This window comes from Arvicanthis niloticus, chromosome 26 (assembly GCF_011762505.2).
Source record: "Arvicanthis niloticus isolate mArvNil1 chromosome 26, mArvNil1.pat.X, whole genome shotgun sequence".
Classification (NCBI taxonomy): Eukaryota; Metazoa; Chordata; class Mammalia; order Rodentia; family Muridae; genus Arvicanthis; species Arvicanthis niloticus.
In genome coordinates, this window is record NC_133434.1 from 12,164,519 (window position 1) to 12,186,070 (window position 21,552).

General features: G+C 51.3%; 1 protein-coding gene across 3 annotated transcripts; it reads left to right on the top strand.

Annotated features, from left to right (window-relative positions):
• Positions 1–1,692: 1,692 nt before the first annotated feature.
• On the top strand, positions 1,693–20,193 carry LOC143439067 (uncharacterized). Of its 3 annotated transcripts, none has more exons than XM_076924815.1 (5): positions 1,693–1,845; positions 3,253–3,328; positions 4,732–4,827; positions 14,282–14,460; positions 19,532–20,193. In XM_076924815.1, exons 1-4 carry the CDS (start codon positions 1,760–1,762, stop codon positions 14,420–14,422), a joined length of 399 nt encoding a protein of 132 aa, XP_076780930.1. In that variant the 5' UTR covers positions 1,693–1,759; the 3' UTR covers positions 14,423–14,460; positions 19,532–20,193. The 3 variants fall into 3 exon arrangements, with proteins under 3 accessions (XP_076780930.1, XP_076780931.1, XP_076780932.1); XM_076924816.1 differs by lacking the exon at positions 19,532–20,193 and adding an exon at positions 19,225–19,525; XM_076924817.1 differs by lacking the exons at positions 14,282–14,460; positions 19,532–20,193 and adding an exon at positions 9,048–11,013.
• Positions 20,194–21,552: the final 1,359 nt, after the last annotated feature.

Below are 21,552 nucleotides of genomic sequence, written 5' to 3' on the forward strand. Positions count from 1 at the left end.
GAATAGTCCAGATGCTCCTAGAAGGGAAGAGAGTAGACAGGTGGGAGAAGACAGGGAAGAGGAGGAAGGTAGGGGAAGGGATACAGAAGAGAAGTACTCATGCAAATTCCCGGGGGTTAGAGGAATGGAGATCAACAAGGATTGCTTATCTGGATGTAGTATCCCAATCCAAGATGTCTGTCAACAAAAGATACGATGCTGCCACAGAGGAGGCTCTGAAGAGGAGCCCAAGGCATGTGAGCCTCTGGGGATAGATGCACACACCATGCACACACACGTGCAACCCAGCCCCAAAGAGCCCATAAGTGCCATTCGAGGCCTCCCTTCAGCAGACAGGGCCCTCCCAATGGAGCCATAGGCCAGCAGCTGTATATGGATGGAAGGATACTGCGGCTGTGTGGGGCTGTGTGGAGCTGTTGTAGAGAGACTGTCCTCTGAATACCAGAAGCTAAAACTGAAGAGGGGCTGCAGATATATGACAGCCAGGATGTGCTGGGGTACCTGCCAGACAGATTCACTCCTCCTCTCCTTCACAGGATTGGGACTGGGGGGTGGGGGGGGGCGGGGCGGAACGCTCGTCAAATCCACTTTAGGAAAATTGGCTACATGATGTTTATTGCAAACTGCAATTTAGCATCTCTATTCAGGTCCTCTCCATGTTTAATTACATATAATATGGTGGAGGGAAGGAAGAGGAGAAAGGACTCCATGTGACTCCTTCCTCAGTCTCTCCCTTCCAGAGTGTTAAGAAGATCAGAGGTGAGACATGGAGCCCAGCAGAGGGAGGGACAAGGACTTGGCACCTTTGGTGTCTTCACATGCCAAATCTGCAGAGCCAGAAAGCTGCCTGTACTCCTGGCTGCAGGATGGGCTGGTGGCTCAGCTCAGACTGGGACATACAGACACAGCTCCCCACACCTCAATAAATCCCAGGCTCTTTTTTCCCCAAGGCCCAGAGATACAGCACACCCCATACAAAGCAAGTTGAGAGGCCCCACACATACACCCCAGCTCAGACAGGAGGCATACTCAGGCTTCTCAACTTAGACTACAGGCCACTGTGATTCTTAAGCCCTCCTGACTGAAGAGACTAGAATTCCCACAGGAGCCTCCAGGTACCCTTTCCTATCTAATCTCTTAGCCTTCTTCCCCTCAGGATCCCAGTCCTCTCCAGAGCTGAGAGGGCAGGGCTCCAATTAGCTCTTTTGCTTGGTTAATTGGGTGGGGAGGGGGAAAAAAATTAAACTCAGGGATCTCCCCTGCAGGGCCAGAAATGGAACGAGGGGGTGGGGACCCCATCTCCGAGCACACTCAGTCAACCCCGGATCCCCCCACACTTCTGTCCTAGATACAGATGAAAGCATGGGCTGGAGAGACAGTTCTGGGAGAGATTCTGGCCTCCTCATCTATCCAGACAACCACCCTTCTAGACTGAAGTACAGTGGGGACAGGCGGCTCCTGCCTCGGGGTCTGACTCTTAATTTCTGGGGTTTGCCAGCCTTGATGACTCTTCCTGGCTCACAACACTCACTCTCTCTCTCTCTCTCTCTCTCTCTCTCTCTCTCTCTCTCTCTCTCTCTGTCTCTCTCTCTCTCTGTCTCTCTCTGTCTCTCTCTCTCTGTCTCTCTCTCTCTCTCTCTCTCTCTCTCTCTCTCTCTCTGTGTCTGTCTCTCGCTCTCTCACTCTCTCAATTCCAGAAAAGCCCCTCCCCCAGGGGGACCCAGGAGGTGCCACCAGGCTCCTTGGCTGTGCACTGGTCATGGTCCTCATCCTCGGCATGACTCTGGCTGTCTTCCTTCTGTACCGATGGCAGCAGAAGAGCCAGTCAGGAATTGACATCAGTGGGTGAGTGTGAAAAAGCCTACCTCAGTTGCTAACCCCTATGGCTCTTAAACCCCCAGCAAGCACTTGCCCTTGCAAGGGGTTCGGGCGGTCAGGCCCTCCTCAGCAGCCCAGTTTGGAGATGCTCAGTTTGCAGTGAGAAAAACTGTGGCCCGGACGGACGGAGCTACTGTAGCTATGACAGTTTTACCTTCCCATAGCCCAGTGGTTCCCAACCTTCTTAAAGCTGAGGCTCTTGAATACAGCTCCTCCCCAACCGTAAAATTATTTCATTGGCACTTCATAACCATAACATTCGCCAGGCAGTGGTGGCGCACATCTTTAATCCCAGCACTTGGGAGGCACTTGGGAGGCAGAGGCAGGTGGATTTCTGAGTTCGAGGCCAGCCTGGTCTACAGAGTGAGTTCCAGGACAGCCAGGGCTACACAGAAAAACCCTTATTTTGAAAATCCCCCCAAACAAACAAACAAACAAACAAACAAAAAACCAAGGAAAAAAACCCCGTAACGTTGCTACTGTTACTAATTGCAATACAAATATCTGATATGCAGGATATCTGATAAACGACTTCCCCCAAAAGGGGTCACGACCCACAGGTTGAGAACCACAGGACCTAGCTGCTGACTGACTGGAGGCCAGAGACCATGGAGACATAAAGTTTATGAAAGAGCTCAAAACTCGAGTCATCACCATCAATGACATTTTAACTCATTTCTTTCATTCGTTATTATTATTATTATTATTATTACATTATTATTTTTACACAGTATCTCAATTTGTTGCTCAGGCTAGCCTCAAAGTTCTGGACCCAAACCATTCTCCTGCCTCAACCCTCATGCCAAGCTTAGATGCAATATTTTTTTTTAAATTAAAATCAGTGTAAAAAAAATCTAGGATGAACAAAATATCCATGTTTTAAATAGAGACAGAATTAGAATGACTGATTTCCCCCTTTGCCTCAGGCTCCAATATGGCTCAGCATGCTATTACGGATCCTGTCTTTACTTAAAATGTTATTTTGTTCATCATGGATTTCTGCATTAACTTTCATTTGACAAATATTGCATTAAATATGATTTATTGTGATGGTTGAGATGATCGGTGCCCCACACTTAGTTCCTGTGCTCTCCCTCCCCTTGGCCCTGGGTGTAGCCTCTGGAGTTCTCACTGAGACTCACAGAATTCCTACACTGTCCAAGGTGGACTGGGCTGGACTATAGCAAGGACGCTTGGGAAAGATGGACAGTTCACCCTTAGTCTCTACTCACTGTGCAGTAGCCATATCTCAGACTCTGGCCACCTGGGGGCTGCCTGAGAGCAGAGCTCAGGACTCTTGGGACAGTGGTGTTCAGATGTCCTGCTGGGGACATTTGAACCTGTACTAAACTCACCCTCATTCTGTTCCTTCAGGATAGACCTGTCCCCCTCCCAGAAGCTGGAGCCAACTCCAGACAGGCAGAGCCAACTTGCACCTGAGGACATTCAGGTGGGTCTAGGGCAGCACAGGGCAAAATCCCTTGCCTGGGGGAAATGGAATCTTTTCAAAAAACGGTCTCACTAAGTAGACCTAACCTTAGTGAGAGCTAACCTCAGAGAGGGACTCTTCCCTGAAGAGAGTGTGGTACCTTCGTGAACCAGTCAGTCCTTCCAGGTTAGGTCAAAGCCTTCCCCTGCCCCATTCCAAGAAATGACAAACTTGGGCTGGAGAGATGGCTCAGTGGTTAAGAGCACTGACTGCTCTTCCAGAGGTCCTGAGTTCAATTCTCAGCAACCACATGGTGGCTCACAACCATCTGCAATGGGATCTGTTGTCCTCTTCTGGTGTGTTTGAAGACAGCTACAGTGTATTCATGTAAAATAAATAAATAAATCTTTAAAAAAAAAAAAAAAAAAAAAAAAGCAAGCAAGAAAGGACAAACTTGCAGGGCAGTGGTGGCGCACGCCTTTAATCCCAGCACTTGGGAGGCAGAGGCAGGCAGATTTCTGAGTTCAAGGCCAGCCTGGTCTACAGAGTGAGTTTCAGGACAGCCAGGGCTACACAGAGAAACCCTGTCTCGAAATACCAAAAAGAAGAAGAAGAAGAAGAAGAAGAAGAAGAAGAAGAAGAAGAAGAAGAAGAAGAAGAAGAAGAAGAAGAAGAAGAAGAAGAAGAAGAAGAAGAAGAGGAGAAAGAAAGAAAGAAAGAAAGAAAGAAAGAAAGAAAGAAAGAAAGAAAGAAAGGAAGGAAGGAAGGAAGGAAGGACAAACTTAGGCTGTCCTAGCCAGAGCCCTCAGGGGAGCCTCTTTCCTTGACTCCCAACCATCCACGGGGATGTAGCTCAGTTGGTAGAGGGTTTCCATTGCATGCAGGAAGCCGTAGGCTCAGTGCCCAGTACCAAATAGACTGAGTAAGGCAGTATGCTCTGGACATGGAGGCAGAAGAATCAAGAGTTCAAGACCAAGCAGGGCATGATGATACACATCTTTAATCCCAGCATCCGGGTGGCAGAGGCAGGCAGATCTCTGTGAGTCCCAGGCCAGCCAGGGCTACTTAGTGAGACCCTTTAGTTTTGAAAAGAGAGAGTGGGGAAAGGGGCAAAAAAATTAAATTGAGAGAGAGAGACAGAAAGAGAAACAGAGAGATAGAGAGAGCATTCAAGACTAGCCTTGGCTACATGACAGTGTAGAGGCCACTCTGCCGTATGAGAGTGTCTCGGTACCAAAACAAAACATTTCTTAAGCACTTGTAGGATGCCTGGCCTGGGCTGGTTCCTACCAAGGTACCATTATCACAACTAAACCAATCACTGTTAGGGTGAATATGTGAGGAGCACCCCCACCAAGCTCCAGGGCAGAGCCATCTGCAGCAGGGTGTGGAATGGTCTGTACAGCTCCCCCTTTCTTTTCCAGGCTCTCCACCTAGAGCTGGGGCTGCAGCAGGAAGAAGATCTTCCTCTACAACCTCCCTACTATGACCTGGGGGTCTCCCCCACCTACCGACCCTTGGTAAGAATGGCTAAATCCTAGGACAGTAGGAGCCATAGCCTAGCCCCTCCACAGCCCAGTTGCCTTAAATGGAAAAGACAGACAAAAGAACGAGCTGAGAGCTGGGGATATGGCTCAGTTGGTAGAGGGCTGGCACTGAATGCTTAGCCTTCAAAAGGTCCCAGGTTCGAGCCCCAGCCTGGTGTTGCACTCCTAGCATTTGGGAAGTGAAGGGGGGCAGGGTCAGAAACTCAGGTCATCCCTGGCTACGTAGGGAATTTGAAGCCAACTTGGGATACATGAGACCCTGTCTCAAAAAAACAAAACAAAACAAAAACAAAGAAAAAGGCCCATAAAATGCCTCCGTAGATAAAGGTACTTGGGATGGCATGCCTGGTGACCTATATAAGCTGGTAGGAGAGAACAGACTGCAGACTCCACATCATCCCCTGACCTCTGTGAATGCCATAGCTCATGTCACACACACACACACACACACACACACACACACACACACACACACACACGGGGGGGGGGGGGGGGAAGGCTGGGGGGGAGAGGAAGAGATCCTTAGTCAGGAGAGATGGGGAGAAGGAAGCCCCCATTCCAGTAACCCTGAGCAAGTGACCCTGCATTCTACACATACTAGAGGGGAGACAGGACTTCCAAGAAAGCTGAGCCCAGCCTTATGCCCAGTTCCCATTCCTCTAAGCGTCACCCCCCAAGTCTCCAAGCACTAACAACCACCAGAAAGCCCCTCTGCCTGGCCCCACTCCCAGCTGCTCACAGGGCCAGCACCACTTGAATGGCTGCTCCCTCTGCCCACGGTCGGCTCCTTTCAAAAGGCTTGGGAACTGGAGGTGGTACCCATATGGTGCCAGCCCGGAGACCCAGGCCAGAGCGGCTGGGCCCAAAGATAACACCCTCTCTCCTGGCACGGGTAGCCAAGTCAGGCCTTTGTCTCCTCAGCACAGCTATCCTCCCTCACAGCTGGAAGTGCCAATGGAGGCCCAACTTAGATGCCAAATCCTGGCCCAAGGGCAGACACGGCCCCTTCTTGGGGAACTGCACCCAGAACTTGGGGAACTGCCCAGCCTTCACCTTCTGATACAACGCAAGGTGCCAAAGACCACCAGCCGAAGAAAGACATGAAGCTGACTCCTCAGAGAGTCACCCCTATACCACTCTTATCCCCACTGGATTTTGCACAGCATGGCCCTTCCAGCCCCCGCAGTGTCAGTGCACAGTGCTGGCTGGGCCCCAGACCTCTAGCCAATTGTTTTACAAACACTATTTCATTTAATCTCACACCCGTCTAAACCACAGGGCCCTGTTGCTATTTACTGGATAAATTAGAAAACTGAGGCTCAATGAACTTGAGCCAAGACCACCCAGTGAGCAGAGGAGGACAACGTAGCTCACCCTCCAGGTCACTGAGAGCCTGCTCTCCGTGTGTGTGTGTGTGTGTGTGTGTGTGTGTGTGTGTGTGTGTGTGTGTACAGCGGCCAGTGCAGCCAGACATGTAAAGAGTGAAAGGGAGCCTAGAGTAGGTCCCATGCAGCTTCCAGCTTCCTACAGATGCAGAAGGACCCAGGTCTATTGTCTTCCCGTCCAGCCCAGCAAGGGAAAGAGTGGGCAAGGTATCTGCGAGTGGGTAGCGTAAAATGGAACGGAGAGGCCCGGCATTTCCAGAGGAGATCTTCCAAGATCTGCAACATTATCCTTCTCCCTCAACCTCCAGACTGAAGTGTGGGGGACAAAGGGAGGAGGGGCCGAGGCTGTGGCACAGAGAGGAAGAATGATGACGATTCGCGATTTGGAAAGTCGTGGGTAGACTCCAGCGGCATCCCCCCCCCCCCCCCCCGTAGAGTGGGCCGAGGCACACCGTAATAATCGCTGTGATGTAATGAGGCAGCTGCGCCTGGCCCTCATCCCCGCCATGACTTTCTCCAGCCTGCTCTCTGCCAGCTGCCCCTTCCGCCTAGCAGGCACGGGCCTCCCTGGGGACTTAGGAGGAACCAGACTCACCGCTGAGGCTCCCACCCAACCGCAGCACCTATCCCTCAGGCCTTACTACACACTCCTCCCTCCTTGTCCTCCCTAAGCGTGATACCCCATACTCATGGCTGGAAGCCTCCCTCCTTGTGAGCACTCCGCCCTGCCCCAGCCCTGCCTCACTTGGACTGACAGAATCCTCTCACACAGTGATTCTCAACCTTCCTATGCCGCGATCCTTTAATACAGTTCCTCATGACCCCTAACCACAAAATAATCTCATTGCTACTTCATAGCTGCAATATTGCTACTGTTAGGAATCGTAATGTAAATACCGAATGTGCGACCCTGAAGGGGTCATGACCCACGCACTGAGAACCGCTGCTCTGTAAGCTTCCCCATTCGAGAGAGAGTCTCTGAGGACCGAGAGCAGTCACAGACTGGAGATGGGACCAGATGTCCCCACCCTGTGCCCTGAATGAGCCAGAGACAGTTTAACAAGAAAGGATATCTGGGTGACTAGAGGCTGGAGAGAATGACTCGTGGGGTGGTGTTCGATGGTCTCCAGAGGAAGGCGAGTCTGGCACTTCAGGAAGTGCCATCATTGTTCCAAAAAAAAAGTGTAATTCCTTTTGCCTTACAGAGCAATTACCGGCCAAGAAAGGATTTATCCCCGGTACTCAGGTCTCTTGTCCATGCAGCTTGTATACAAGTCACATTATTGATATTGTCATCAATTCTGCTTTCAACAAGTGGTGAGGGGAGGGTGCGGGAACAGTCACTATTCACAGAGACAGAGCTCCAGAGAGGCCAGGAAGATGGCAGGGAGCTTGGGGACTAGCAACGTAGGGTCCAACCAAGCTCAGTAGCCCTAACCCGGATGGACCCAAGTTCTCTCTGCATGCACATTTACCCAGGAGTATTAACCCAGGCTGTGACACACCCTGCACGTCTACAGAAATTTCTGGGCTGGTAGTTTATCCAGGGTATTGCTGGATAACTGCAAGGCTCTAGGTTAGATCTTAGGAAGGACCCCAGGAGATTCATGGTGTCCAGGAGAGAAGGGAGAGGGGAGGTAGGGCCCTACCTTTAAGAAGAGATCCCCACCTCATTCTTGTGAGCAACAGTCCAGGCTAGAAACTGAGGGTTGCTACTCAGAAGACTTGGGGATTCTGAAGCCACTATGTCAACTCCAGTCATCCAAGAAGCAGATGTCACAGTGGAATCAGACATGCAGGGGTCACTGGGAGGACAACTCTGAAAGACACGGGAGCAGAGAGCGACCTTGTGACCAGAAGACTGCCTTGTTGCCTATGAAAAGAGAGAAGGCCAGAGGAGAGCTGCCTGGGAAACCTCCGAACATCAACACAGTTTGGCCAGACAATGGAGAACACTCGGCTCGTCCTGGCCATCCCACGATGCATTAATTCACCTGCATTGACCAATCCTCACTGTTAAGTAGATGGGCCAACCTGGGCCCTGGGTGGCCACAGCACAAACACTGTTGGAGGATCCCAGGCAGGTAGGGCTATAGCCAACTGCTACAACATCCTGCGACCACAGAGATGTCCAAGTCACCCAAGTTCAGATGATCTGTGGGCCTCTTCATGAGAGATAGCGCCCTGTTGCTGTGGAGGACCTCAGGGTCATGACTGGTGTTACCTTCTCCTTCTTTTTCTTTATTCTTGTTGGCTTGGTTTCTTTTTTTTTTTTTTGGTCTGCTTTTGAGAAGAGTCTCATGTGGCCAAGGCTAGCCTCATACTTAACGTGTATGAGACTCCTGCCTTGACCTTCCAAGCTCTGGACTAATGGACATGCATCACTGCCCTTTGCTCACTTTCTACTTCCTGTGTCTATTAGCTCCCTTTATTCAGCCATCTCCTTGGCAGGTCTTTCTTTCTTTCTTTCTTTTCTTTTCTTTCTTTCTTTTCTTTCTTTCTTTTTTTTTTTTTTTTTTTTTTTTTTTTTTTTTTTTTTTTTTTTTTTTTGTATTTCGAGATAGGGTTTCTCTGTATAGCCCTGGCTGTCCTGGAACTCACTCTGTAGACCAGGCTGGCCTTGAACTTAGAAATCCACCTCCCTCTACCTCCCAAGTGCTGGGATTAAAGGCGTGCGCCACCACCGCCCGGCCTTGGCAGGTCTTGATGGCTAAGCTGTCAAATGATCAGACCTCCATTCCTGAAGGCTCAGGGTCTTTGGGAAGCATGCCCTTCTTACCCAGGTATTTTGTCTGTCTTTGTTCACAGTCAGACCAGAAGATGAGCCAAGGAGAGCAAGCTTAGGTTCTAAACATCCCTTGTCTTCAACAGAGAACTGCAGCTGGTCTCTTCTTGATGATCAATTACTCTCTGCAACACAAGACTCCTCACCCTGCTTGCTACAATCCTAGTAGCCAAGCAGCATCCTTAAGTTCTGGATCAATGGTACCCTCTGCCTTGCAGAGCCCCAAGTACAGGGATGGAAACACAAAATACCCCACTGGGTACTGGGTCGATGGATTTCGCTCCTGCTGGCTTTCGTACTTTGCTTCACAGACTCAAGCATTCTTCCTGTAAAGGACACAGCACCATTTAGAGGCCTTTCAAAGTACTGCCAAAGGGCTGGAAAGATGGCTCCACAGATAAAGGCGCTTGCCTCCAAGCCTGATGACTGTTATTTCATCCCCGGGACCCACACGATGGAAGGATAAAAACCTGACTTCTGTAAGTTGTCCTCCGACCTCCACACAAACGCTGTGACCTGCTGCATGCACCAGTGCACATACACACGTAAATAAATTTAATTCAAAAGCTGTTTTTTAAGTGTATTGCTCCCAAGCTGGCTGGTCCTTTGGCTGGCATTTAAGAGACTGTTCCAGCAGCTGACCTGAGACTAAGAGTTGACTGAACTCAAAGTAAGTAGTTGTTTGTCCCAGGGTGTCCAGGCTGCTGGAAAAAAAAAAAAACAACAAAGCAAAATAAAACAAGACAAAAAGCATTGTATGTGCCTCACAGTTCTGAAGCCCAGGAAGCCTCCAGCAAAATCACAGCAGAATTCAGTATCCATTAGGCACCACGTGTTCCTTAGATGGTGAATTCTTTTGCTGCCCTTGCTCAGTGGAAGGGTGGGTGAGTTCCCACTTATCTCCTAGAGACCACCCCACCCCGCTCCTGCTATCTCACCTCTGGATTCCAACATAAGACCTACAGGACACCAACATTCAGGTCACATCAGCCACCACCCCTGTAGACCCTGCTGGTTTCTACAGAAGCTAGACTGACACATTAAGTAGACTTAAGATAGGAAGCACCTGCCTGCATCCTTCAGGTCTTTCAGGGTGACACGTCACAACTTGCAATATACCCTTTTGCCTCACAGGTGGAAGCTGCACAGATTTCCACTTCTCTTTCTTCCCACAGACCAAGAAACCAATGTGGCGTTAGTATGTCAATCCCAAAACTACACTCCTGTGTGGAGGACTGGTCACAGCCCTGGGGGCGAATCTGCCTATCCTCTGGGGTTCTGTTAGTCATGTTTCTTGTCTTGTTACAAAATACCTGACAGAAGCAACTTAAAGGAGGAAGGTTCATCTTGGCTCACAGTTTAGGAAGGTACAGTCCATCATGGCGGGGTAAACATGGCATCAGAGGAGTTCCTCCTTACAGTATGACCAACCAGGAAGCAGAAAGAAGAACCCAGAAGCAGGTATAACCTTCAAAGCCCACCCTCAGTGACATACTCCGAATACAACTTAAAAGAAAAAAATTCTAGTCAAGTGGTGGTGGCACACACGTTTAATCCCACCCCTCAGGAGGCAGAGGCAGGCAGATCTCTATGAATTCGAAGCCAGCCTGGTCTACAGAGTAAGTTCCAGGACAGCCAGGGCAACAGTGAAACTTTGTCTCAAAACAACAACAACAACAACAACAAATCCTTCTGCTAAAGACCAAGGACTCAAACATATAAGTCTGTGAAGAACATTTTACACTCAAATCATAGCAAATATCCAGATTGTCAAATCTCCGGTTCTGAGAAAATGCCTCCAAAGTGTCTTGCTTATCTGGTTCTTGCTCTGGTCCCCTGGATCAGAGTCCTCAAAATCCATTATAAAGTCGAATGTGGTAGCATATACCAGTAATCTCAGCTACTCAAGATGGCTGAGACAGGAGGATGGAAAGTTGAGAGTCAACTGAGCTACAAAAGAGACTCTGTAAAAATAAAATCTCAGAGTATTATTCATCTGGCTTCTGCTGTGCCTGCTGGCTAATTCCTTACTTCAGGATGTAATCTCTCTACCTTGGTCGGGTCCAGCATGTTCCCAGCTGGGTCATGTGAGGCTCTAACCCTAATAAGTACCAGCCTGCAGCCAGAGTTGTTGCTTGGAGAAGAAGCCTCTGAGCATGCTTCCAGAGTGGAGAAAGTAGTAGCTCTTCATAGGGAGGAGGGGTCACCTCTGCCCTTTCTGGGGGATCCAGCCTCTGGAACCCCTGACAATTCATTCTCAGCTAGGCTAGGGTTTTCTGGAGGAAGGGCCTTACCTCCTTACAGCAAGCCCGGCCCTCAGCAGAGACCTCTGGGTCTCTATGAACTCTGCTTCCTCATCTTGCCTTCCAGCTGATCCTCTCCACTGCTGAAGAGCCTCTCAGGAAGCTACCAAAAGATTGGCTCTCCCATTGAGCTTTCCTGGTGATGGCTCACTACTCATGTTTAGTGTCTACATGACTTCACAGGAAGCCACCTCTGCTGTCCCTGAAGTCACTGTTCCCTACATGTTTCAGATGTCTCCCTGTGTCTCAGAGGGTCCCCCCACAACACATTCCCAGGTCACCACTGGTGAGATAGTAACTTGGCTGCCACCTTGTGTTGGGGATTCAGGGTCTGCTTTGGTTTGACCTTCTTATTTTTGGAATTGGTTGACTGTTGAGACCGTCTACTTTAGCCCAGGTTGTCCTCAAACTCACAGCACAGCAAAGGCTGGCCTAGAGCTTCCGCTACTTGCCGAGCTACTATGGAGGAGGGATTGTCTATTGGCTTGTTTTAAATTTCTTTGTAATGTGATGGTGTGTGTGCGTGTGTGTGTGTGTGTGTGTGTGTGTGTGTGTGTGTGTGTGTGTAGGAGGACTACATTCAGGGATCAGTTCTCCCCTCTACCGTGGTCCCAGGGATTGAAGTCAGGCTACTCAGCCATCTTACTGCCCCCTTTGTTTGTGTGAAGAACTTAATCTGTTTGTTTTCTTTTTGGAGACAAGGTGTCATTCTGTAGCCCAGACTGGCCTGAAACTCCCTACGTAGACTAGGCTGACCACCTGCCTCTGCTCCCCAAATTCTAGGATTACAGATCGTCATCACCATACCTATGCCCTACTTTCTGCTGGGGCTGGAGTCCTTACTACCCAGCAGTAAGGAAACCAGAGCCAAATCTCTATTCCACCCTCAGTGCCAATTTTCTTGGGCTGCCCCTGGCATTACCCAGCAGGAACCACTGGTCACAGCTTTCTGTCCACCTCTGGGGGGGGGGCATCTGTCTTAAAGCTATTTTTAGATAGTGTCCTCAGAAGCTCAGGACTCACGGGGCAGCCCCCAGTCTTTGACTGTAAAATGAACACCCCCTTATCCCTTCCACTTACCTAGACAAGGCATTCCCAAACTACTTTTGCCAGCACCCCACCCTCCATCTCCTGTATCCCTGGGGTCAGAGCCACAGTGGCCCGGTAGGATGGCAGTCATTCGAAAGGACCTACAGAGAGTTTACCAAAACTCTGGTGGGCTCTCAACAAAAATCTTGGTGGACCCTATGGAGCCTGGGTAGCGCCCCCCAGACACCCCTGACCTGCCATTCGCTGGAACCCCAGGCCCAGCCCCCTTGTCACCACAAGAGGATGTGAGAGGAGGATGACCCACCCCTGCATCAGTTAGCAGGATGGCTCCACACCATGTCAGTAGGCAGCCGCCCTCTGCTCAGTAATGCTTCGCACCCTACGATCACTCCATGCAGACTGCCCTGTTTGCCCTCATTTGTCTTTCCCACACTCAGCCACCCTTCGGGCCCTTGAGCTCATGGGGAGGACCCAGACCGTCCCCTGTTTCTGGCCAATTTCTTCTAAGACCTCTTGTCTTCTAGAAAAGATTCCACCTCTATGACCCCCCCCCACCTCCACCCTCACCCCCTAACTCCAGCCAGGCTCTGGAAGGACAGAAGGCTGCATGCAGAAGAAGGTGCCAGGGTGTGACTTTGACTTGTGACAAATCAGAAGCTAATTGCACTAATTTTAGCTCTGCCACGTCCCTGACCTTGGGCACTGATGGGCTCAATCTGGGCATTCTAAAAGGCAACCAAAATAAGAACACTGGGCCTCACCTGCTGCTCAGATGACCCAACCGAGAGTAGGCACAACCCATGGCCAACCTAGGATGGGTACCCTCCAATTGCATGGACGCCTAATCCTATACCCTGTACCCTACCCTCCTCTTGGGATTTGTGGACAGGACATTCTGTCTATCTTCCCAAAGCCTGACACTGAGTCTTGGAGGAGTTGGCAGCTGGGAAGAAAGAGACAGAGGTAAGAGCAAGAGAGACCTCAGATGCTCAGGAGGCCCTCACAGTAGAAAGGAAACTGAGGCCTGGGAAGAAGGGTTTGGCAGGGCTCCAGTGTTGAGTTATCAGCCAAGATGGGGGTGGGTGTCTGCCTTCCAGCTGCTTCTGGTAATTTCCACGTCAAGCCAAGAGCCCCAGTAAAGCAGCATTGCAAGTAGCCCAAGATAGGAGGGGAGCCTTGGGCTCTAACAGAAGGGATAATGCTCGTAAATTTCCTGTCTCCGTGTCACAAATGAAAAACTGGGTTTGGGCAGAACAATCTGCCTGGCAAGTCATAGCAAGTGGCTCAGCTGAGATCCAAAGGCAGGCGCTCTACTCTGCTTCTGCAGCGTCTTGTTGAGAACTTCCATGACCCCAGGCACATCAGAGCCCCTCTCTTCCCTCGGAGAGACGAGAGGGCAGATCTAAGTCCCCCTCAGAGCCGGCACAGTAGGCACAGGAGGCCCATTAGTTCTTCCCACCCACACTCAGGGTCTAAATCAGTGGTTCTCAACCTTCCTAATGTTGCAACCCTTTAATACAGTTCCTCATGTTGTGGTGGCCTCCCCCCCCCAACCACAACATTATTCTCATTGCTTCATAACTGTGATTTTGCTACTGTTATGAATCGTGATCTGATATGCAGGATATCTAATATATGAACCCTGTGAAGGGGTCATTCAACCACCAGAGGGGTCGTGACCCACAGGTTGAGAACCAGAGGTCTGAAGGGGACACAATTTTGGCAGAGCACATAAATGCTTTCTGATCTGTCTCTCCACATCTTAGCTATCTGTTGTCACTAATGAATTGCTTTTCTGACCCTCTCTTATCCTCAATCCTCCCTCCACTCCACCACAAACACACCCCTCCCGTCTCACCCTGCAACCTGGGTCTTCCCCCTTCTGCCTTCTGCCCAATACCCAGAGTTCTTGCTTACTAGACAGCGACATCCACTATGCAGAGCTGGACACCTCAGCCCTGGAACACACACCAGGGTCACAGACCACTGTGTTGGGGCCTGGAGAGGCTGTGGAGTACGCCACCATTCAGCTGAGCTCACCTTAGCACTGACCCCTCACCTCGCACCCAGCTCGGGACAACAGGTACAACCTACCAGCACCTCCTGGCTCCATTCTTCTCCCTTCCTGACAGCACAGTACCCTGCTGCATGGTGGGCTGGAGGGCACAAAGCTGGGTCCCAGAAGCTGGGATGGGGCAGAAGCCAGGTGAAGTAGAAGGAGACCAAGATCCCAGAGGTCTGGAACACAGACCCGTTCCTATCATCAACCTCCAAGACTTGAAGCATGTAGTCTGCGCTTTCCCCGAGCTTGTGACGAGAGAAGAGTGGGCCCAGTGATCTCCAGTGTTCCCTCACATCCACAGACGGTAGCTCACTCCCAACATCACAGATACAGATGACCCCTGAGCCCCTACCAGACACCCAGATGTTCCATCTTTCTTTCTTACCGAGAGGTCCCCAGCACCAGGGCTGGGTGCCCACCTTTCTCTTTGAGCCCCATCGGCCCAACTGAACAGTTAAATTCAATTAACTGTCATTGAGCACTTGTTATACCAGACATGGTGTTGAGAATGTCAAGTTTGGGGGAGTGGTCTCTAGCCCACCAATAATGTAATGGGTCTCTTACAATTCCCATTACAATAGACACATGAGGACTTCTGAACCCATAGGCTGAAGGGAGCTGATGGGCGGGGATAGATGCCATCAGGCCCTCAATACTACAAGTCACGGGGAGGTCAGAGAGCAGAGATACCCTGAACACTGGCTGAGGGAGATGGGAAGGCTGAAGGAGCCTCCCTGAGGGACAAAGGACACCTTCTGACTACAGATGAATCTGCCTGGAGGAGCATCCATGGGCTTGAACTATGTGGACAGGATGAAGGAAGTAGAATGAGCTAGGGATGACAGCAAAAACGAGAGGTGTCATGGGCTTGGCAGCTGGTAGGTCCAGTGAGGACAGGCAGCTGGAGATGCTCCCAAAAGGGACTTCTGTGGGGGGCTCCTACAAGATGTCTTTCACTCCTACCAGCTAGCTGCGTTCATAAGCCACAAACTGTCCCCCAACCTCAGGTGCTCCATTTCATTAAGTCTCAGCAAGCCAGCACCCCCCATACCGGACTGGACCTCTAGCCTGGTAGGATAAAAAACAAAGGCAAGCTAGGCTTCACATGGACCCTGTGCAAACCGTTCTTCCAGAGCCTGGGACGTGCCTGTCGCCCGTTCTAGCTCCTTGGCTCCCCACCAGAAAGGGGCGCTGTGGGAAGAGGAAGGTGCCCACCTGCCCTCCTTGTCTCCCAGGGACTGCTGCAGCTTCTTGTGAGGTCTGGCTATAGGCATGAGGCTCAGGGTGGGGGGACACAGGTTTTGGGGGTAGGGGAAAGATGTGCAGAAAGGCTGTTAATCCTATAAATCCTAATTTGGATGCCCTCCCAGGCTCTCTGAAGTCCTTGGGGGCTGGGGCCAAATTAATCCTGGGTGCTCCTGGCAGGAACCCAAAAAAAGGGACAGATTTTGCTGCCTCCTCTAGGGGTTTCTCTTGCCAAACATTCCCACATGGAGGGGGAGGTGGCTGTCCCTGCCCCAGAGAGGCCCTTGCCCTGGAGGAGCTGAACTAGGATGTGTTGGGCAAGGGCGGAGCTGCCCAGCTGATGAGAGCTCCTACAGGATCTAAAGAGTAGGGGGCGGGGGTGAGCATGAAGAATGAGCCTTGCAGTGGCCTGGGGAGGAGGGGGCTGTGCAGCTGGAAATCAGCCCTCTCTGCCTGTGAGCCCCTTCCCACCACGTTCTCACATGCATGCCTTGAGGCAGCCCCACAGCCAAAACTGGAATGCCAGACAGGAACAGGTGCACGGGCCCATCCCCTCTTCCCCCCTTGACTGGGCACAAGCCTGGGCCATAGACCCCTAGTAGAAGTCTCAAGGTGAGATCCTCCCTGCCTGCCTCCCCTCCCTCCTTGGGACCATTTGGTACCTTCCAGGAGGCCTCAGGCCGGAACTAGTACCATAACCAGCCCAGGCTAAGCCAGCTTGAGAACCTCTGCCTGGGAGACTTATGGCTTGGGGGCTGGGGGAGCTGGGGTACCTCTGTCTTGTTCTCTGAGCTCAGAAGATATAGAAAATGAGGGCCCCACAACCTCCATCTTAATCCCCTCTCTCTTCCCCCTCCCCCCTACCCACTATTCAGTCTTCTCTCCTTGGCTTTGTGCTGACTGTCCCTGCCTGCCTTTAGTAGCAGGCCTCCACCCAGCCCCTTTCCCACAGCCTCTCTTCTCTCCCAGTTGCCTGGCTTTCCTCCTCTTGTTCACACATCTGTTTCATCCTCCTGGCCCTCTCCTAAGCCCCTCCCTCTCTGCCCTCCCCTCCCCCACGAGTCCACCCTTTCATCTCCCCCCCTCCCCATACACGCACACTCTCCCCACTGAAGTCACTGGTTCTAGTGCCAGAACTTCAAAAGGAGATCAAAGCCTGGCTCCCCCCCATCAAAGATCTGTCAGAGCAACCCTCCCCATGACTGTAACTCTCCCTGACAGGCCAGAGTCCTACATGCTCCCACCCTGGGAAGCACAGGGTCAGCCAGATTCTTGCTGCTACAGCCTGGGCTGAGTGTGCCTGAGAGATCCCTGGGCTAGGGGTTCAGAAAATGAGTTATAAAGTTAGCACAGCCTGTCTCTTCCCCCCCCCCGCCCCCCAGTAGGCTCTGTGGTCTTGGAGAAGTCGTTGAACCTCTCTGAACTAGAGGCAGCAAGTGGACTGTGCCCGTCTTACAATAGGTGTCCGATAAATTGCTGCTTTTGATGTCACTATTTAGGGCCTCTGGCATGGCGGTGTTAGAGATGGACATTTGAGCACAAGGGGATAAAGCCTGCTGTTGTCCTGAAAAGCCCCCAACCCCCCCTTCTGTCCCCCAAGCCATGTGAAGGCTCCACTTATTCTCTAAACCTCAAAGTATGTAGTGGCTATGACAAAGCCTTCTGTCACCCCTATGGCCATATCCCCTCAACACTGGATCACCCAAGCCTTTAGCTCCTTAACAGTGTGGCTCCCTCGGGTGAAACCAGTTCTTACCTTCCCACGAGGCCATCCCATGTCCCCTAGGAGATGATGGTGCCCGGATGGGTGAACCGTGTTGGGGCTGAGTGGCCACTTGTGAAACTGTTCTTGACTTGAAACATCAGGGATCTCCAGAGATGATATGACTTGGGTACATCCCTCAGCCTCAGGAAGCTTGTTCTCTCATTTGCAAAATAACAGGTTAGCTGCCTCAAACCCTCCTTAGGAAGGCGCACAGTATAATTTCACAGGACTGTAAGACCTCAGAGGTCGTGCAGTGCAGCCAAATGTGGCCACGCACTGTTTCCTGTGAGGTGCTACGGCCCTGTTTTACCAAGCTTGAGAGGTAAAAGAATGTCCCCAAGACATGGCTGGAGGCATGGAGTGCCATGAAGCTAGCCTATGCCCCTCAGGCTGTCTGCTGTACCATGTGACTGATCTTAGGTTGAAGCTGGGATGAGGCTTATCACCAAGCCACACTGTTCCATGATGCAAGCCTATCCTCTGCCTGCGATCCACCTTCCTCATCCCCTGTGCCCAGCACCGGTCTCAGATGGTCCCTTCCATCCTCCCTGGATTCGACCTCTCCTCCTCTGATACTGCTCCCTGATGCCCTGGAGCAGAGGCTCCCAACAACAGGATCGCACGTGTATCTCTTCCTTTCTCGGCTTCCTGACTCTACAAACCCCAATTCCAAGCCCAGCACCGGGTGTCCAAGGATTAGGCCAGTGCTTTAGTTAGCTGCTTTCCTGTTAGTAACCTCCAGCCACACGAGGTGATACAAAGCCAGAAATGGGGCCCAAGCCTGTAACACCTCGGCCTTTGTCGTGTTATCGCCGGTGTCAATCTCAACAAGGAAGCAAGGCTGGAAGCTGCCATACCAGCCACACAAGCATAGTACCCCAATACCATCGCCACCACCACCTCTCCGCGAAGGCTCGGCCCCGCCCTCTGTCACTCCCATCCTACCTCCATTCTTTCTCCCACCCCCTTCTTCCATCCCACAGTCGTGGACAGCAGTATCTGCTTCAGAAGCAGGACCATGGACTACATTGAGGGATCTATCTTGAGAGAGAAAATGACCAGAAAAAAATCCCTGCCTCCCGACATCCCCAGCCGGCTCCAGCCTCCACTGAGCTTCCAAACGTGCCAAATGTGCCGGCCACAGGAGGGCCAGGCACAGGGCAAGTGGGCGGGAGGGGGAGGCGAAGCAGCGCTGCCCCAAAGAGCAGCTTTCTAAGTAGGGTTGTGCTGAAACGTTGATGAGGGCTTCCTTTGCTCCCAGGACCCCTGGGCAGCTTTAAATGAACTAATTTCTTTCCAGACCTGGAGGGTAAAAGGGTCCAGGCTCTCCTTTGGAGGAAGCTTGGAATGGCCTAACTCTTATGTCTAATTCGTAAGGAGGCCAGAAGTTGTAGCCCTGGAGGAGGGGGGCTGGGGACCCTTCCCAGAGCCAGCAAGTATCCAGTCACGGGTCCAAGGCCCGCTCCATTGTTTTTAAAGAGCAACGCAAGGGCCTATTATTCCCAGTCTGAGGTTTGTGGGACCTTGGAAACAGTAGCTGGAGGCCAGGTGCTAGGGCTCCCCCTACTGGAAAGGCCAGGAAGGGCACCCAGCCTCCACACCCTGAGACCACAAGGAGTCCCTCAAGATGAGCACCTCAGGGAAGCCACACAGAGACTTTAGATGAAGCTGAGAGACATCTGGAGATGTCCTATCCAGGACTCAGGGTGGTAAGGAGCTGAGGGAAGATCCCTTCAAGATCTCTAAAGTTAGTTGCCACCTATGTCTTTCCCTAGGGAATGTGGCCTTTCTATATGCTCCCCTCGACCCACCGGTGCAGAGGAGAGGGCAGACCAAACCCTGCCATTTGCCTATGTGACCTTCCTTGAGCCTGTGGAGGGAAGAGAGTGAAGACCACTTCTGGGCATCTTGAAAAATCTCTATGAACTGAAGTGAGCTAAGGGACTGCCAGCTGTGGAAGGCACCTGCTGTCCCTAATCTCTTCTCTCTCTCTCTCTCTCTCTCTCTCTCTCTCTCTCTCTCTCTCTCTCTCTCTCTCTCTCTCTCTCTCTCTCTCTCTCTCCTCTTTGCTCCTGTCTCTAGAGCTCTCCCATGAAAACCCAGAACCCCAGAACTGACACCCAGAAGACTTCTGCATTGGAATCGGCTGCCCATCCATGCATAGGAACATGTCCTCCACCGTATCTGCCAGTCTCCTCTCACCAGCCTCCAGGGGCTCTGCTCACCCCCTTGGCATCCACGAGGCAATACTGCCAACACACACACACACACACACACACACACACACACACACACACCCTTTACCTCCTGGCCAGACCAGGAAGCAGCTTCTCTTACAATGGAGGCTCCCTGCCCAGACCCAGAGTCCTCTGAGACTTTCTTCCCTCCAGTGCCCCACACAGCCAAGCTTGAAAGTGGATGTGGGCATGATGCTCGCACAGTGTGTGGGAGAGGATGAGTAGGGAGAGAGCATTCCTAGGGACCTACCACCTCCACCTCCATAGGTAGGCTTTGCATTTTCTCACAGGCGCTTCTGGGTTCCCCTTTGACCTCGCAGGCTTAACATCAGCCATGCTGTCCCATCAAGTTATGGAAGAGGCATCAGAGCTGACCCCATGTGACATCTAACCCTGCTTTCCAGAACCCCTGACTTGCCTCCAGATTCAAACCCAAGGCACTGCAGCCCCCGCCTTAGGTATCATGGTCAGGTCCCCTGTGAACTCCACCAACCTGAACCCCACAGAAACTTCTGCTGGCCCCTCTGAGCCTGGGGCATCCTCCTCTAGCCAAGTCTCCACACCCATATTTTAGGGCCCAGACTTCCCAGATTATAAACTTTTTCTCCTACTAAGGGCAATGAAGTGTCCAGGCTAGTCCAGTTCCAAGTGGCTATCCCTTATGGCACTGGTAGATAGGACCCTAGGAACACATAAGCAATGTGCTCGCACTGCCTCTGCCCTTAATTTCTTACACCTGCCCATAGCCTGGAGGGACAGGCCATCACAGTGACTGAATACTGGACTAGACGTCCCATCAGAGCCCTTCCTCCGGGACCACCAAGGGACCTAAGCCATGCCAGGAGGGCAGAGACAGGCTCAGGTGAACAGCACTAAGTAGAAAGCAGGAATGTTTCACCTCAGGGAAGCCCTGTCAGCTAGAGAGGTAAATCTCCTCTCCTGAATTGCTAGTACCTCAAGACCTCAATGATTAAAGAGTTGCTCAATCCATGCCAAACAAACAAACAAAACAAAAAACCAAAACCAACAACAACAAAATCATGGCCCGGCTACTACAGGACACACACATACACAGCCCTGGGAACTCCCAGGTCTAGTACAATTCGTCTACTGTGACTTCTACCTTCATGCACGTGTCACAGTCACTGTGTCCCGGCCTCAGTGAGGCCTTACCCAGATGGGAACAGCATAGAGCAACGAGGGCATCACGTAGAGAGATGACTCAGAACCTCTGTCCCCTGGCACCCAGCGTGGTGTGGCTGCGCACCAAGCTTCCTCTCTCACCTACGTTTTTCCCAGGCCTCGTGCACGCTGAGCAAACCCTCTGCCACGGAGCTCTGTGCCCACACTTTCCCCCTCCACACACACATTTAGTCTTCATTTCGAAATAGGGTCTCTAAGTTTGCCAGACCGGCCTGGGATTCACTCTGCAACCCATCCTGCCCCAGCAGTGACTGGGACCAGAGTCCTGCACAGCTAAGACTCTGTTCTTCCCAGAAAGAGGATGCTGAGCTGAAACTTTATGAATGAAGGAGGGACTAGGAATATCTCCTACAGTTAGACTGGCAACCCGGCATACGTGTGAAAGATGGACAATTATGAAAAACAAAATCACAACGGAGAAGAGGTGAATGCAAAGGCTTTTATTTCAGTTCAGAACACAGTTGCACACACTCAAGGTTAGAAGCTCCTGGCTTAGTAGCAATTACTGTAAAAAGTTTCCTTAATTACATGTTCAAAAAGAGTTTATTAGCTTTATTTCTGTTGATTAAAGACAGATGAATTACATTACTGTTGCCTTTCTCTCTCTCTCTCTCTCCCACTGTGTGTATATGTGTGTGTGTGTGTGCACGTGTGTGTGTGTGT